The sequence below is a fragment of the Eimeria tenella genome, genomic scaffold (genome assembly GCF_000499545.2).
Source record: "Eimeria tenella Houghton genomic scaffold, Eth_scaff91, whole genome shotgun sequence".
Taxonomy (NCBI): domain Eukaryota; phylum Apicomplexa; class Conoidasida; order Eucoccidiorida; family Eimeriidae; genus Eimeria; species Eimeria tenella.
The window spans coordinates 18441-34171 of record NW_013543467.1 but is presented as its reverse complement, the minus strand read 5'-3'; the positions used below and the strand labels follow the sequence as shown (position 1 = coordinate 34171).

The following is a 15731-nucleotide window of genomic DNA, read 5'->3' as shown; positions in this document are numbered from 1 at the left end:
GCAACCATGCCAACAACAGAAACGGGGGATGGATCAATACCAGTAGCGGCAGCAGCTGCCTCTCCGTCGCAGCACAATTTGGCGCATATAGGGCAGCAGCAAAAGGGAGAATGTGCAGCGACAGTGGGACTGCCGGGTCGTCGTGAAGCCGAGTCCCTCCAGCCGCTCTTTCCTAATCCTCACCTTCCCCCACCACTTATTGTTGAAGGCCGTAATAGCGGACAAAGTACATCTGAGAAGCTTTCTCTAGTACGGCGGGAAACGAAATCGCAGGAGTCGCGCAGTTGCATTGTCCATGGTCATGACTTGATGGAAAAAAAGCAGAGGCAATCAGTGCCCCTAGGAACACAGAGAAGTCCTTCTGTGGAGACGTTGGCTCGCAAGCAGGAGAGTGACTTGCAGAGAGAGGGCGGTGAAGCTCCCCTAGCTGCTCCTGAGGGTGCGGCTGACCCGTTGCGTAGCTCTGTCAGCGTTGACCCATTCCTTGCTGCAGCGTTGTTGCGGCATCTTGCTCACACGCAAGACAAGAAAAACCCACAGTTGATATCTGGACTGCTTGCATCTGTTGCTTTGGCAGCCACAAGGTTTGGGCAGCAACAGCAGCATCAGATGCGGCAACAATGCTCAACCCGGCTTGAGAAGAATTGTTCCCTTTTGGTAGACGGATCAGAGAAGAGTTGTTTTTCAACAGCGGAAGCATCTATGAATGTTATTCCTGGCTGTGATAAACACGCAATTTCTGCAAATGTGGCAGCTTCTACAATACAGACTGCAGATGTAGGAGCAGCGAGCGCTGCGGTTGCGGTTAATAGACAATACGGCTTCGCCATGGGCACCCATGAGTTGTGCAAAAGCCGGACAGTCTCTGCTTTGGCAGCCGCAGTAGTGGTAAATGACCACGGCGAGAACTTGTTCAGCTGCAACAGGATGAGCTATACTCCACTTATCAAGACCTCCCGTGAACAGCCTCAAGCAGAAGAACTGAAGACTACTGCGAAAACGCTCCCTGAGGCACAGGAATCCGCTAGAACAGGTCAGCGGCCCTTAGGCGCCGTTATCGTCCCCACAGGCCTTGATACCATAGAGATGTTGAGGCGGCGCGGGTTGCACAAGAGCTTAGAATTTGTAACTTCGCCATGGAGCAGTTTCATATCTCAGTTTGGGAGAGTTATTGATGTTGACATGGATGGCGCAAGGTTGAGCAGCAACAGACGCCTGGCCGCAAGAGACCGCTCTGTGGAGAAGGGTTTTTTGCCGGCAGGAGCTGAAATTACGCGAATTGTGACACGGCGAGAGGCAAGCAGACGCTACGCACTCGTTCACGCGGACTTGTCTTTACGAAACGCTTGCTTTAGTTGATTGGCGTCTGGTGCATCTTCGACTTGTCATGAAGCTGTACAGTAGCTTGGTTTTGCTTTCCTGCCATCTGCCTCATTTGTCTTAACGTGGCTCTTATGGTCACGTATGGGGCTCATTTGTTTCCGAGTGTTCCTTCGTCCCCTATGTGTATCGTTTATAACTTTTACAGCCCCAGCACACGTTTGGAATTGCTGAGTTTTGAGGAAAATGGGACTTTCAGTGCCTACCGAAGTGAGATAATGGGTGGGTAGGGCCTTGGTGTCACTCCCGGCTAATGAATGTATGCGTATGGTAGGCTTTTTTCTCAAAAGTTTATCGCATATGGGGATACAGAGGACCCCCAAATCTCCTCAGGCTTCGTCGACGCCATATACGACGTTTAATCACTCGCGCCAATGCTGCGAAGGTGGCTGCTTCCCGACCATCAACAAAAATACTAGCCTCGAGCAATCGCCAGGAACGTTGTACGGATGGGAAAAACGCAGTGAGAAAGACGCCTACAACTCCTACGGAGACAGCAACCGCATGCACCAGAAGGAAGAAGACCCTTAAATACGGAAAGGTAGAAACAACGAGTGAAATGTCGTGCTTGTTTTGTTTCGTGTCGATTTCAGCGCCAAAATGCAGAATCGTGAAGTCCTGTATGTGAAAGAAATTTGCCAAAATGCCTCACGGTGACGGCGAAGTCCGGATAGGTGCCTAGGCAACAAGTTTGGTTGTGAACAGCTTTTGTGTGTTCTCAGTGTGCTTTGGACACGATGCGGCGCTGGTCTTGCTGCCGACGGGCCTTCCTTCAACCCTTTCAGCTGGCGTCCCAACAGTCCCTCGCTCCACCGACGGTTAGCGCAGAATCGGAGGGGCGTGCTAGGAGCACTGCAACTTACGGGCAGGCACAAGCTCGCCGTCCCAATGAAAGGGTTCCTCCCCCGCAGGAGCAGGTGATGCGATTGCCGAAGCAGCACCATTTCCCCTTCGGAATTTTTTTTGGGGAGGCTGGAAAGAAGCAGGAACTGCTTATTGATCCAGGTCCCTTACTTCCTCTGACTTTTCCAAAACACCTCTCCTGTTCTCTGAGGAGACAAATACAGCGCCAGCATAGCATGAAATTGAGAGATGCAAGGCAGTCGCAACAACTGTTAATGCGGCATGAGCAATGGCGGCAGCGCGGACTAATCCAAACCAATGAACCACCGCTTGAAACGAGCCAGGCGACTTCAGCGACAGAAGCAAACGATGCGCTAGCCCTTCAGCAGCATGTTCTGCCATCAGCGCAGCATTCTACAGTGGAGTCCAATTCACTGTTGCACCAAGCGGCCTCAGCACCAGCTTTATCAGATTTCTCGCTTGAGAAGGCAAGGACGAGGAAGAAGGAACGGCAACGAAGTCGCCTCCTACATGCCACTGCAAACAGTTTAGCGGCTGCAGCCAGTATGAGGCTCTTGACGTTAAGGATTGCAAGACCCTTCGTGACGCAGCTGCCTCTGCTCTGCGCAGACACGCCAGGTGTAAAACCAAAGACAGTGGCAGTAGAGAAGGACTTCAATGCGTGCAGCACTGCAGCTGCTGCTGCGTTGCAGACACTTGGTTTGCGCCTAGGCGGCGCTTTCAGCTGCGCATACTCAGCGCGACATAGAGCTGCACGCCCACCTACGTCGGATTTGGCTATTGTGAGGGAAGAAGTTCTGCTTTCACTAGAAAAGGCCTTAAGGTGAAGACTGTATCCTATCAGTTTTGGCGACTTCAGTAGGGGTGGTCATTCCTGCAGGGGCTCTACGTATGCCTGACTGGAGCATAGGTTTTTTTTGTTCTTATTCGCAGGAGTTCGCGATTTCTTGCATTGTGGAGGCAAGTAGGAGCAGACGGTTCCCCTTGGGAGCACGCTTCAACTCGGAAGACAGAAGATTTAACGCCACGCGAGAGCCTTCCCCTACTGCTGTCGAAGGCAGCATATTTATATGCAGTTGTGCTCCAAGCCCTAGTCTACGATATGCAAGGAGGATCAATGTCGTCCAGCGGATTTTGTACGTGGAAGCAACAGAAACAGTATGTTTTGCATTTCTGCGGCGTAGTAGCAGAGGCTCTCTCTGTGATAGGAGGCACAGCATTTCTCCCCGACTCTCTTCCCCTGCACACATACACGCTTAATGCGTGCCGTTGCCTCTGCATGGCTATTACTGTTGGCTGGAACGTACCTAAGGAGCAGCCGTCGGAAGAAGCGGTACTGCTAGCTACGTTGCGGCGGACAGAGACAACAGTTATGCAAGCGCTGGAGCAAGCCCTGATGCAAGCCGATGCCGCCACCGCGGAACTTTTTGCAACGAGGAATGCGAGATATATGTGCTCCGCACTTGTTGCAATGGTGTTAAGTCGTCAGTCTGCATGCAGTGCTGTACAGATGTGTTCGACAAAGGCAGTGCCTCAGACTGGGAGAGCCCTCCATCCCACCGCCCAACAGTTCGCACGTGAAATGAAACTTAAGGATGTGGTCATACAGAGGTGGGCAAATGAGACTTTTGCAGCAGAGCGGCTGCTGTTGCAGCGCTAGACACTGCGCTAGATTTTCACGGCGTCGCATTTTTGAGGAGCATACGAGCAATAACGTCCACTAGTTACTCCACTGCCTGCCTCCAGGGCTGCCCTCAGCCACAAGCAGCACAAGCAGCACTTTGGTGATTTCGTTTATTGATCGCCAATCGGAACCTCCCCGACTATAATACGGTACTGGTTTGTCGCTGTTCCACTAGCCTTGTTACATAGATTAATGTGCTGCTTAGAATCCAAGTTCGTACACGGCAAGATGTTCAAAGCAGTGACAAAGAGTGGGAAGTGAGACGCAGTATCTAAATTTGGTCACACCTCCGGAGTCTGTGGGCCAAAACGCTGCCTAATTGCCGAACAAGCTAATGCTTGTCAACAACCATAGTAAGCAGCTCACGGTGGGGGAAGAACCACATTCTTCGAGGTCTGTGGATGCTCATGCATTCATCCTCGTCCTTCAATTCCTCTAGTCCTTTTATAAGAAGCTGTCCATGTTCACTCCCCACTGACTACTATTCAGTCTTCGCAAAAGGCAAGGCCAAACATAGATCTGGTCTGCATTTGGAATCCCCTGCATCGACTGTACGAAGTGGGAATTACGGCAGCGGGCTTTGGTTCGTGTGGGTGACAAGAGAACTGGTAGGCCTAGAATGGTGCACAAGTAGAGGACCATAGGACACTCTTCGATACTCGTGACTGATAGAAAATCGAAGGCATCACATATCAGGACAAATGCACAGCAAATCCATTGGTGCAATGCACATCATAAGCATCCTCACACCCTCTCAGCATGGGAAACCTTCATGGGATGCTCTCCTTAGGACAAATATCCAGAAACAAAACATATGCTGCCTGCATGGTCGAAAGTGGTAAAACGAGCCTTCCGTCCAACCATACTGATGCACGTGGGAGTATTCGCCTCAAAGCCAAACTCACACTGATTACACGGTACTGACAAGACAGACGGACCCACTTTCAGACCTCTGTCTCCGCTCTGTACACCATGTCCTCCAGATTATCAACCAGAAGACGCAACTTGGCTGCTTCCGCTGCAGCGTCTCCCAATGTTCGGGCATGTCGTACGCTCCTTAGTGCCTTTTCGTAGTTCTGCAGCTGCTGAGGCTCATCTCTCGATTCCCCCGCCGGCATCCCGCATCTGCCGGATTTTAACTTGGTGAAGCGAGTGTCTAGCTCTTCCAAATCCTGTTCTAAGAGTAACATGAGATTGTAGCTTGCAAGAAGCACCATTGCCCTCCGTTCTACTTTAATGAGTGCCTCCATTGCAAGGGAAGCACGATTTGTGTACACATTTACAGCTGCCATGCGCTTTGTCTCCATGAACAGTTCAGTCAGTGTTCCCAACTCCTTGCAAAGTGCTTCAGCATCGTTCACTGCCAAGTTGATGCCATCGAGCAATTCAGTCTTTATGTCGCTGCTTAGACGTTCCTGGCTTATGGAGAGCTCCAGTCCTGAATGCTGTCTGGCCTCTTCAGAAATAGCGAGTATTGAAGAGCTGAGCAAGTGGCACCGGGCTTTGACTCCGCTTGCTATAAGCCCAATGATATGCATTCCTTCCTCATCCAGAACTTCCGGTGGGGCAGGGAGGGCACGCAGCAGGTCCCAACACGAGCCAAGATTCAACACTATTGGTTGTTCAGTAGAAGCGGCAGCCACGGCAGCCATATGCAATGAGCTAGGACTTTTCTTGCTTTCCGAATTCTCCAAGATTTTGCGATGTGCAGAAATCAACTGGGCAGTTTCCCTTACGAGCTCATCGACCCATTCTAAAGCTGTTTCTGCTGATGAATCAGCAGTACTTGCAGATAGTGTGCGGCCCGCTTGAAGGTGTCTCTTCACAAGTGCTGCGTAGGCCTTCACGGTGTCTAAATCAGTCTCAGCGAGATATCTGAATTTCGCCCTGCCTGCTAGCTGCTGAGTTCTTCCTACTTCCGCAATTTTCCGGACTACCTCAATAGCTGCAGCAACGCTCTTGCTGCGTGTTGCGACAGCTTCGCGGAAACAGTGTAGGTCCGCTGCTGCAGACCGTAGCAAATCTCCGTCCTTTTCGTCTTTAAAACGACGTCCCATGGAAAGCCTGGCACTTGCAAGTTGCAGCCTCAAGGAAAGCCTCACAGAGCTCTCTCGAAGAGACCTAATCGTCTTGGCAAATGGCTTGATTATTCTGATAGTTTGCTTTGTCAGCAAGGTCTCTACTAAATTTTTTTCTTCCCATCCACTCATTAAGTTCGTAATCGACAAGCTTTCACGACCCACTACAAGCGCCTGCGCCTCCTGGATTGCCGCCTCATGGAGAAGACTCAAGGCCTTCACCGATGAACTTAGAGACGCGTGAATACTTTCCGGCGTTGCACGGTTGATTGGGCATCCTACGCCTTTCTTGAAGGCCAGCAGCAGATTTCGGCCGTCGGAAGTACCCACGGCATGGGCGAGGTCTTCTGCGACTGGCAGCAACCTACGGAGTGCCCTAATCCTTCGACGCGGTTCTTCCATCTTCGCTGCCTCACAAGCTGCATCCTCATTATGCAGCCTACCGTTGACATTATCATCAGATCCGGTTCCAACTGGCATCCGTGACAAAGGCAATCGTGTAGCTGCCAGTGAAAATAACCCTACGCATATGAACAAAGCTAAACAGGCGCGTACTTTCTTCAGAAAGCTGCCAAAACCTCGAATCTCCGCATCACCGACTACAGCGGTCGGTTCCACAGTCGCTGTTTCTGTGGGTGGTCCTTCATCTGCAACTTCAAACGGATTCAAGAAGTCGCTAGCGTCGAACGTTGACCGGAATGTGTCCTGCGTAGTCCCATTGGTGTTTTCGACGTAACTGCCAGTCAGAGCTGACGTATAGTGCTCGCCTACCTGCTGAGATGCTGCAAAAAGACCTTCCTGCTGCTGCAGAGCGGAGGCTAAAATAGCCCAGAGTACCGAAGTCCTAATCTTTTCTTCCTTTCGCCTCACGGACAACAATGCCATTGGCGATTCAATCAATGCCAGGAGTTAAAATAATGCAGAGCTGTATTCGGTCAAGTATCCAGCACAATGGAGACAGGGGAATAAACAGTCTGCGGGACTGCCAGAAGCCTGGGAAATGAGGGCGGCACCGTCATTAAGCAATGGGTAGCTTGCGAAAAGCCTGGAGTAGAAATACGCATAAGCTTTCCGTATGCGTGTTGTTTCAAAAATCTAAAAAAACACGCTTCTCCGCAGCGACAGGAGGAGGCAGTCCAGATATCGAGCACACGGAGTTGAGGAAAGTGAGCGATCTCCAAGCTGAATGACAACCATACGGTAGCTAAATATAAGGAGATCTAGACCTGAAGGGCGGTAAGTCGGCCTATCAACTTTCCAAACAAAGCCAGATGAATTAAAAGTGTAATGAACCGTATGCAATGAGGTGGCAACCGGCACAGCTTTCCACAGGGCTAGTGCAATCGGGCTTCCCGCAATCCACCAATGCACGTCATAAATCACGAAACTTGCTTAAGAAGTCAATAGGTATGCTATGGGAATTTTAAAGCTTGAATATGCATTGTGGGAACAAAAATTGCTCAAAGAAAAGGACAAGCAAGCATCCAGTGGTGCGCATGGGTTATCTGTGCAAGTGAACCACACCGCATGCACAATCATGGAATTAACCGAAACTGAAAATGGACTAGAAATAACCATGCCCGAATACACGGCAAAGCTCCTAGAAGTTGAAGTTCCCTGACGAGAAGTAAGCATCAACTGCACGGAAGGCATCATCGTCCCTACAGAGGCCAATAGTGGCGTATTGCGGGAACTTGGCCGTGTAGAGACTGCACCAGCGTGTATTCGGCAAGCAGTTTGATACCTCCAGTAAAATGTATCCCTCGCATGTTTAGTATTTGACTTCGTCACTTCGGAAGGCTATGTAGCACAGAGTGTCCGCCAGTGCACTGGTCTCGTGGCTTCTTCAATGAGGCGCTAAGTTTACCCTACACCACTAACATCATTGAAGAGCATTACTGAAGAATGTAAACTAATATTTAGAGCCTGGAGTCCTTATTCAAGTAAAAACTGGACGTTCCTACGGTGAGATACCGTGCTGTGCACCCACCGCCAGTGTAGCAGGCTTTTGCAGCTACAGTTGGAGAAGGTACACGATGCCAGGGTTTTATCTTTCAACAGAATATATGCTTTAAATTTTTTGGTTCTTGTCGTTATACTTGAAGAGTCTAGTTGGGGTTGATTTCATGCCCAATCGTTGGCTTCTCATCCACATCACCGTATCAAGACGAAGCTACTCTTACGGCACCAGCCCCTTCGAGTTTGGACGGCTCGAGCCTCTTCGAGTTTGGGTGGTGAAATTTCATACTTTCCTTTCAAATTCATCTCCTACTAAGTCAGGCTAGTAGTGGATCGCCCACTGAGGCTAACTGCAGGGCAGAACCGACAACCGACTACAGTGTGGCAAACTGCGACATAGGTCTCCTGTAAAGTGCGAAGTACAAGGCATAAAACCATGTACGGAAAGTAGACAAAGTTTCCAATTTCCCCAACGCCTTCCAGTTTAGCATGTCCGGCGTGAGGGACGTGAGGGCGGTACTTGTAAACTGGAATAAGCGGAGCACGAAGACTTCAAGCTGCCCCAAGTTATCAGTAAATATGAGATACTTTCCCGCTTCATCCGGGGGCGATATAACCCTGAGGCCACGTGTCCCCGCTTCGACGCTCAGAAGCCTCGCGGCCGTATCGGGGGCACTGGCTAACGCACCACCTTTCTCAGCAAAAGACTGCAGCACGTTCTCAAATTGTATGGACTGCATAACTACAGCAATAAAAATTCCGTAGCTGTATAGGTGGCGAGAGGACCGCAAGTTTTATGCCTCTTGTGTGGTGAACATGAGTGAAGCGAGAGCGCGCAACAGTTGAAATATGAAACAGCCTCCTTTGGAGTCCAAAGTGGAAGCGACGTGTCGCCAACAATTGGCCAATCAACGTCTAAAGCTAATTCAAAAATAAGAAAATTCCCCCTCAGTCTAGTGTCTATGGTGTTGCCTGATTGCTGCTTGTTGGAACTGTACGGATAGGCGAATTGGAGCTTCCCCACAAGCGGGATGACAAGTGTAGTGCATAGGCACTACAATAGGGCTTGCTGGGTACTCAAGTGGTGACATCTAAGAGGTTAAGAGGTTGAGACGCTGAGCGAGCGCAGAAACTTTTAACTAGTAACGAAGTAAGGCAATTTTAAAGAAAAATAGCATGTATAGACTAGAAGTATCTGTGAATACCCGGAGATTGGGGTTCGCGATGACACCGGCACTGGTGCGGGTCACCGCCCCAACCAGGCCACCAAAACAAAATCTATGAGTGTGCGACGTTATCGAGAACTTGAAAGGTGACTCTGGAAAAATTATATTAAGAGATGGTAGAATAGGATAGGAATCATCAGAACGTTCTCTTTTAGTCATTTCTAAATATTCTAAATTAATACATATGGTAAAAGATAAAATACGTTATAGAACTATAGGTCGTTATACTGAATTGATGTGTGACTGCTTTTTATTAACAGTTGGGTTTTGTTTATGAGAAATGCGTCGAATGTAGAGAATTTGTTAGAAGGTCGCCATATTTGTGCGCCAGTAGTAACGTAGTAGCAGCAGAGAACGCTGCTCACTACAACATGTCCCGAATAAGTGAACTGATGGTATGGCGGTTGTAGCGTTAGGGTTGGACGTCGGTGAAGCCAAACAAGTGAAGACATTGCACATTGGGGGTGCGTGGCGAGAGTTGCCACTGAGTAAATCTTCGTTCGAGGAAGCATCGGGGGGCGTGTTGAGTGGATTTGCAGTCGGTCAAGAGGGCGGCGAACAACCGCACGATCCCAAACGGGACGTTATAGCTCAACTGTAGTGCACAGCGCCTACTGCTGCGACTACGCTGCTACCTGCCCCCTCAAGCAGGGGCCTACGATCAGCACCTAACGTTGGCCCATTTCCTTGAAACAGTAGCCCATATATAACGAAATACAGTCATTCTTGGTTTTTCCAAAATCTGTTGTCTTAAAATCCCCCCCACTCGAGGTTCTCGCCTCCTAGGCCCTGTGGGGAGGAGGCCTGCATTGGTGCTGTAGAGCACAGGCACTAGAGTAGGGCTTGCTAGTGACCCATAGAAGATAGCTAGCGACCTACAAGGGGTCGCAACACTGGAGGAGGACAGGACTCTCCTACTAGGATCAAAGTAAGGCAAGCTGTCTTCGAATTAAGATGCATACGCTAGAGGTGCCTGCAAATGCGTGGAGACTGGGGCTGGCGATAGCGCCGGCACCAGTGCAGGCCTCCTCCCCACAGGGCCTAGGAGGCGAGCACCCCGAGTGGGGTGGATTGGACGATAACAGATTCTGGAAACTTAAGAATATCTTTATTTCGATACATACGCGCTACTGTTTCAAGGAAATGGGCCAACGTTAGGTGCCGATCATAGGCCCTGCTCGAGGGGGCAGGTAGCAGTGTAGTCGCAGCAGCAGGCGCTGTGCACTACATTTGGGGGCTGTTCCGGGATAGAAATCTTTGTTCTTTCCGGACTTGGGAGTAGAAATACTATGTTTTAATAACTCACGCCTAGAAATCTTCGCTCGGTAAGGGATGCATCTCCGCAACAGACGCGTTATCGGCCCCACACCGCAGGAGACTTCTACAATGTCAGTGAACAAAATGCCGAGCGGGACACCAGCCCATCATCGTCATGCTACTCCGGAGCCCACCGTGGCAGAGCGGCCGCATGGGCATAAGGAGGCGCCCCCGCAGGTGATACCTATGACCAATGTTATGCCAGGGGACAGTCCCTTCGTCACGTGGGACCAATTCCAGTCCGCTATGAGTGTGATAAGAACTGTTATAGGGGGGGCAGTCGAGTCGGGCGCAACGATTCCCCTACTACCAGAAGACGGCAGCACTATGCAGGCCTTTCTGCTGCGCATCGAGCGCCGGTACACCCAGATGGGATTGGAACCGCGCGAGTGGGGAAATGCAATTATTGACCACCTTGTGGGCCCGGCCCTAACGTATTGGATGTATCTACGGAGAACTATCAACCTAAGCGACTGGGCGACCGTACAGCGCAGGCTTCTGGAGCGGTTTGACAAAACAATGCCGCAGAGTCAATTGTTAACGGAGCTGGATAAAGTACGGTGGAATGGTAACCCGAAGGAATACACGGACTGGTTTGGGGCTGTAGCTGAGCGTGGTTTGGGTGTTGCCCCCGACGAACTCGCTGACTATTACTGCACCGGGCTACCGACAGACCTCCATCTTCTAATCACCAATAACGGGCAGGTGAAATATCAGTCGTGGGAACAAGCAACGACAGCCGCAGCACGTCTCTACGAGCCCAAGCAGAGTGTGCTGGAAGTCCGGGAAAGGACCAGTCGAGCCATTAGGGCTGCTATCCAAGCCAAAGGACCCCATCGGCGCCAGGAAATTGAAAATCGACCTGGGGAAACCCACGCGAACTGCTGTGAGTGTCAGGGTCGCGGACTTCCGGCACGTGTCTGCCCCAGCAAAGGGGAAAGTACCAAACGTCCGGGAGAAATATGCAAGAAGTGTGGCGGTGTGGGACACCATGCTCGGGACTGTCCTACGTATGAACGAGGCCGGCCCGAGCCGGAGGACAAGAGCAGGAGGGAGCCCACCCGTCCTATCACTGAGAAGACGGAACGGTTAAACAGGGCAGCCTAGGCGTGGTTGGAGACGAGCGTTCTAGGCCGCGTAGCCATGGCAAAGGGATGACGTGTGCGGTAGCAACAGGCCCTAATCCCACTCCAGTCTCCTTTGAGTAGGAAAACCAACTCCACAACACTGCGGAAGGAACTAACACGAGCGGTGGACACGCGGAAGGGACTCAGCCGCTTTCGGAAACACTTGCACGAAAGAGTCTTACGACCAAGGGGGAGCATTGTGTTATGTGGGTGCGACGGCGGCACTTCGCGTTGAGCTCGCAGGGAGTCCTTGTGAGGCCCTCTTGGACACTGGGGCTTCGAGAAGTTCATGTCCTTAAACAGTCAAACGACTGCACCTGAAGGTGCGGAGACTTCCAGAAGAGCATAGGTTCACCGTAGCTGCAGGTGAACAACTACGCATTGATCGGGTTGTGACGAGATTGACGATGTGGGGCGGACATGCACGTTTTTCCGGGGACTTTTTAGTGGGAACCGTTCCCTATGAGCTAGTCTTGGGTTTGGATTGGCTGACGGAACACAAGGTGGCCTGGTATTTCCAATCCAACAAACTCCGAACCTATGTGAATGGCCAGTGGTGTTAGTTACCGGTCGTTCGGACTGGTGAAGCAAAGCTGCAAGGTGACTATCCCACCGAAGTCCACCCAAGGACCCCAGCAGAGCAAGCATATGAGATATTGGCAAAACAAGTGGCGGGTATGTCAGCCGAGGAGGCAGCTATATTCCTACGCCCGCCTCCAAGGCGGCATAAGTCCCACGCGAAGACTAAGGCGAAAGCACGGATAACGTCGCTCGTTCCTCCGGCGGCGGCTGACACAAAGAATCTCAGGGCTCCACTGCACGGTTTGCATCTCATACTGGCTTTGCCCGAAGCCGGTTCGGCGGTGCCCCTAAGGTTCTCCGATGAATGGCAAGGCGCGCTTTGTTGCGCGTTAATTGGGAATCACCCGACGTCCTCGGGCTGGGGTAGTCCTTTGGCCTCAACCGCCTCGGCGGCAGCGGAGGATGATGAGGAGTCTCCCTGGCCTATGGCAAAACTCGAGCACACTCTGTTCAACGAATGGATAAATTCGATAGAGGCGCAGGATATTCCGTGTGTGCTGCACGAGCATCGAGCAGTTTCTCCCGATAACTTACCTAAGGGATTACCGCCGAAGCGCCCTTATGATCACCATATTCTACTTATGCCTGGAAAACTTCCAGCGAAATCTGCAATACACCGTATGATCCCAGATCAGATCACATTCCACAAGCAGGAGATAGCTAAATTCTCGGTCAGTGGTTGGATCGGACCGACGTATTCGCCTATTTGCTCTCCTACGATCATGGTAGACAAACGTGATGATGGCTCCGGGGAGCGGAAGATGCGTACGGTTGTTAATTACCAGGCTCTAAATCCCCTTACGATAGCCCCTGATTTTCCACTACCTCCCATTCAAACCATTCTGGAGATGCTGGGAGGCGCTAAGTATTTTTCCACTTTGGATCTTGAAGCAGGATTCCATCAAATACGTATGGCTAACGAAGACCGGTGGAAGACGGCTTTCCGGTCCATCCTCGGGCTATTCGAGTACTGAGTAATGCCCTTTGGCCTTAAGGGCGTTCCGGTTACGTTCCAGGCCAATATTAATGCCTTTCTACAACCTTTGTTGGGACAGGGCGTTATTGCGTACCTAGATGATGTGCTTATCTATAGTTCCGACCTCCCTGGGCACGTTTCTCTCCTGCGACAAGTCCTAAGCACTTTTCTTAGACATGAGTTCCACCCAAAATTCCGCAAGTGCAAGTTTGCAAGGCAAACAATTACATATTTGGGTTATACCATTTCTGTTGCGGGGATCAAACCTGCAGAAGACAAAATCGAAGCCATCCGGCATTGGCCAGAGGTGCAGGAGAACGAAACGCAAGTGCGCCAGTTCCTCGGTACCATAAATTACTGTCGCATGTTCATGGGACCGGACTATGCAGACGTTGCCGGGCCGCCGGTTGATCTTACGGGTAAAGACGTTAGTTTTTAATGGACAGAGCTTCACACGCAAGCGGTGGCAGCTCAAATACCGCTGAATCGACTTCACTACATTACAAGTCCCTGACACCACGAAACCCCTCGAGTTATACACGGACGCCTCTGGTTATGCAATCGGAGCAGTTCTGGAACAAGATAGAAAGCCCATCGGCTTCCTCAGCCAAGTCATGAACCCCACGCAACAGAGATACTTGATCCACGATCAGGAACTCTTGGCGTTGGTCACGGCACTGGACAAGTGTTCGCACTTGCTCCGTGTTTCCAAGCTAACGGCTTACACTGATCATCAAACTCTCACCCATCTCCAACGACTCCAAGTATCGAAGCCTCTGCGCAGACGCACCGCCCGGTGGCTAGACTTTTTCTGCGGAGTTCCCGGATTTGCACATCACTTATGTTCAAGGAGCGCGCAATCAAGTTGCTGATGCCTTGTCTCGCCGTCCTGGTCTTTCTAACACCTGCTCGCACGACGTGCCATCGACACCACTGATGCTCGCAATAGCACAAGCGAGCGCGGGTCCCCGCTCTCGTGGTCGGCCTGCCAACTACAGGGAGCTCGCCGGAATTCGTTCGCGACGACCCAGACGATGCAGCCTGCCGTCCGCACTTTCACCTCCGCCGCCGGAACCCAATCCAGAGGCGGAACATCCTACACTCACGACGAAGACATCAACTGATCCTCCTGATGTGCGACAATGGCCGCAAGCTTACTCGAAGTGTCCCGTTTTTCGCCTTCCCTACAGAGCCGCAGCAAACCAACCAGGAAAAGCTCTGCAAATAGAGTTTCGTAATCGCCGATTCACCTTTCGCTACGTGCAGCCTTACCTGCACATCCGCGTTCATGCACTATGGCGCATCTGCGTCCCACAATTCCCTGCGTTCCTTACTCAAGCGCTGCACTCACATTACGACTATGTCACAGCCGGCCATCGAGGCCAGAAAAGGACGTTTACGGCTCTCAGCAAGCACTACTACTGGCCAGGAATGCGCGCCTACACTACTGCTTATGTTGAGTCATGGACTCACTGTCGAGCGCCAAAGTCCCTTAACCAGAAGTCTGCAGGCCTTCAACAGTTGCTCATCCCTTCTCATCGGTGGGCGCATGTGAGTCTTTAATATATCACAGATATTCCCCTTACAACGACAGGGCACGACTCGATTCTTGTCATGGTCGACTCCCTCAGCAAGATGGCTCATTCCGTTCCTGCAAAGAAGTCATTCACAGCAGCAGACACCGTGGAGCTTCTAGCAGACCGTCTTATCCGCTATCACAGTTTTCCAGAGGTGCTCATATCGGACCGCGACCCCCCTTTCCAGTCGGATCTCTGGAACCAACTCTGTCGCCGCTTTAACATCAAACGGTACATGTCCTCGTCCTACCATCCCCAAAGCGACGGCCAAACTGAACGGGTTAACCGCACACTGAAGCAGTTGCTTCGTACCTATATCATATCTGACGAACGCGAGTGGGAGCGTTTACTTCCTACCTTGGAACTTGCTTACAACACAACAAGTCATTCATCCACTGAGCTCTCTCCCTTCGAGGTCATGACTGGCGAGAACCCGTTGACTGCTGCGAACCTTGATATCGTAGGCGCGTTAGCTCCTACGCTCACTCCTGCGATGACTAAGCTTTTTCGGCAGCTCTGCGACGGAGCACAGAGTCACATCCTGAAGGCAAAATGGCAGCAGAAGTACTACGCAGACAAAAAGCGCCGAACAGTGGAGTATGCACTGGGAGACAGGGTCTGGCTCAGCAGCAAACACCTACCGCCTTTCAACAGCTGCCCTAAGTCCGAGCTCCGTTAGCGCAGACCCTCTGAAGTCATCAAACGCATAGGAACTGTCGCTTACTGTCTCGCTCGGCCTCCCACCTATGAATGCCACAACGTTTTCCACGTTTCGCAGCTAGTTCCCCACCGCCCCCGCCCTCCCGCTTTGGCTCTCCCGGAAGCCGACGCCGCCTGGCCTCCTATCCGCGATGCAGGAGGCAATCCCATAGAGGAATACGAAGCCGACTATATTATGGACCGACTCGGCTCGGGAGATGCAGCCCAGTACCTCGTGAAGCGGCGCGGGACCCCTGAAGAT

General features: G+C 51.4%; 3 protein-coding genes across 3 annotated transcripts; 2 read left to right on the top strand and 1 right to left on the bottom strand.

The window, feature by feature from the left end:
- Nucleotides 1-6: 6 nt before the first annotated feature.
- ETH_00000710 (uncharacterized protein) lies at nt 7-1359 on the top strand (the record flags this gene model as incomplete). Its single annotated transcript, XM_013378630.1, has 1 exon — nt 7-1359. The coding sequence occupies one exon, from the start codon at nt 7-9 to the stop codon at nt 1357-1359; it is 1353 nt and encodes a 450-aa protein (XP_013234084.1).
- Nucleotides 1360-4872: 3513 nt separating this feature from the next.
- ETH_00000705 (uncharacterized protein) lies at nt 4873-6891 on the bottom strand (the record flags this gene model as incomplete). Its single annotated transcript, XM_013378629.1, has 1 exon — nt 4873-6891. One exon carries the CDS (start codon nt 6889-6891, stop codon nt 4873-4875), a length of 2019 nt encoding a protein of 672 aa, XP_013234083.1.
- A 3686-nt stretch (nt 6892-10577) lies between these two features.
- Nucleotides 10578-11615, top strand: ETH_00000700 (uncharacterized protein; the record flags this gene model as incomplete). The annotated part of the gene is made up of 1 exon (XM_013378628.1): nt 10578-11615. The coding sequence occupies one exon, from the start codon at nt 10578-10580 to the stop codon at nt 11613-11615; it is 1038 nt and encodes a 345-aa protein (XP_013234082.1).
- Nucleotides 11616-15731: the final 4116 nt, after the last annotated feature.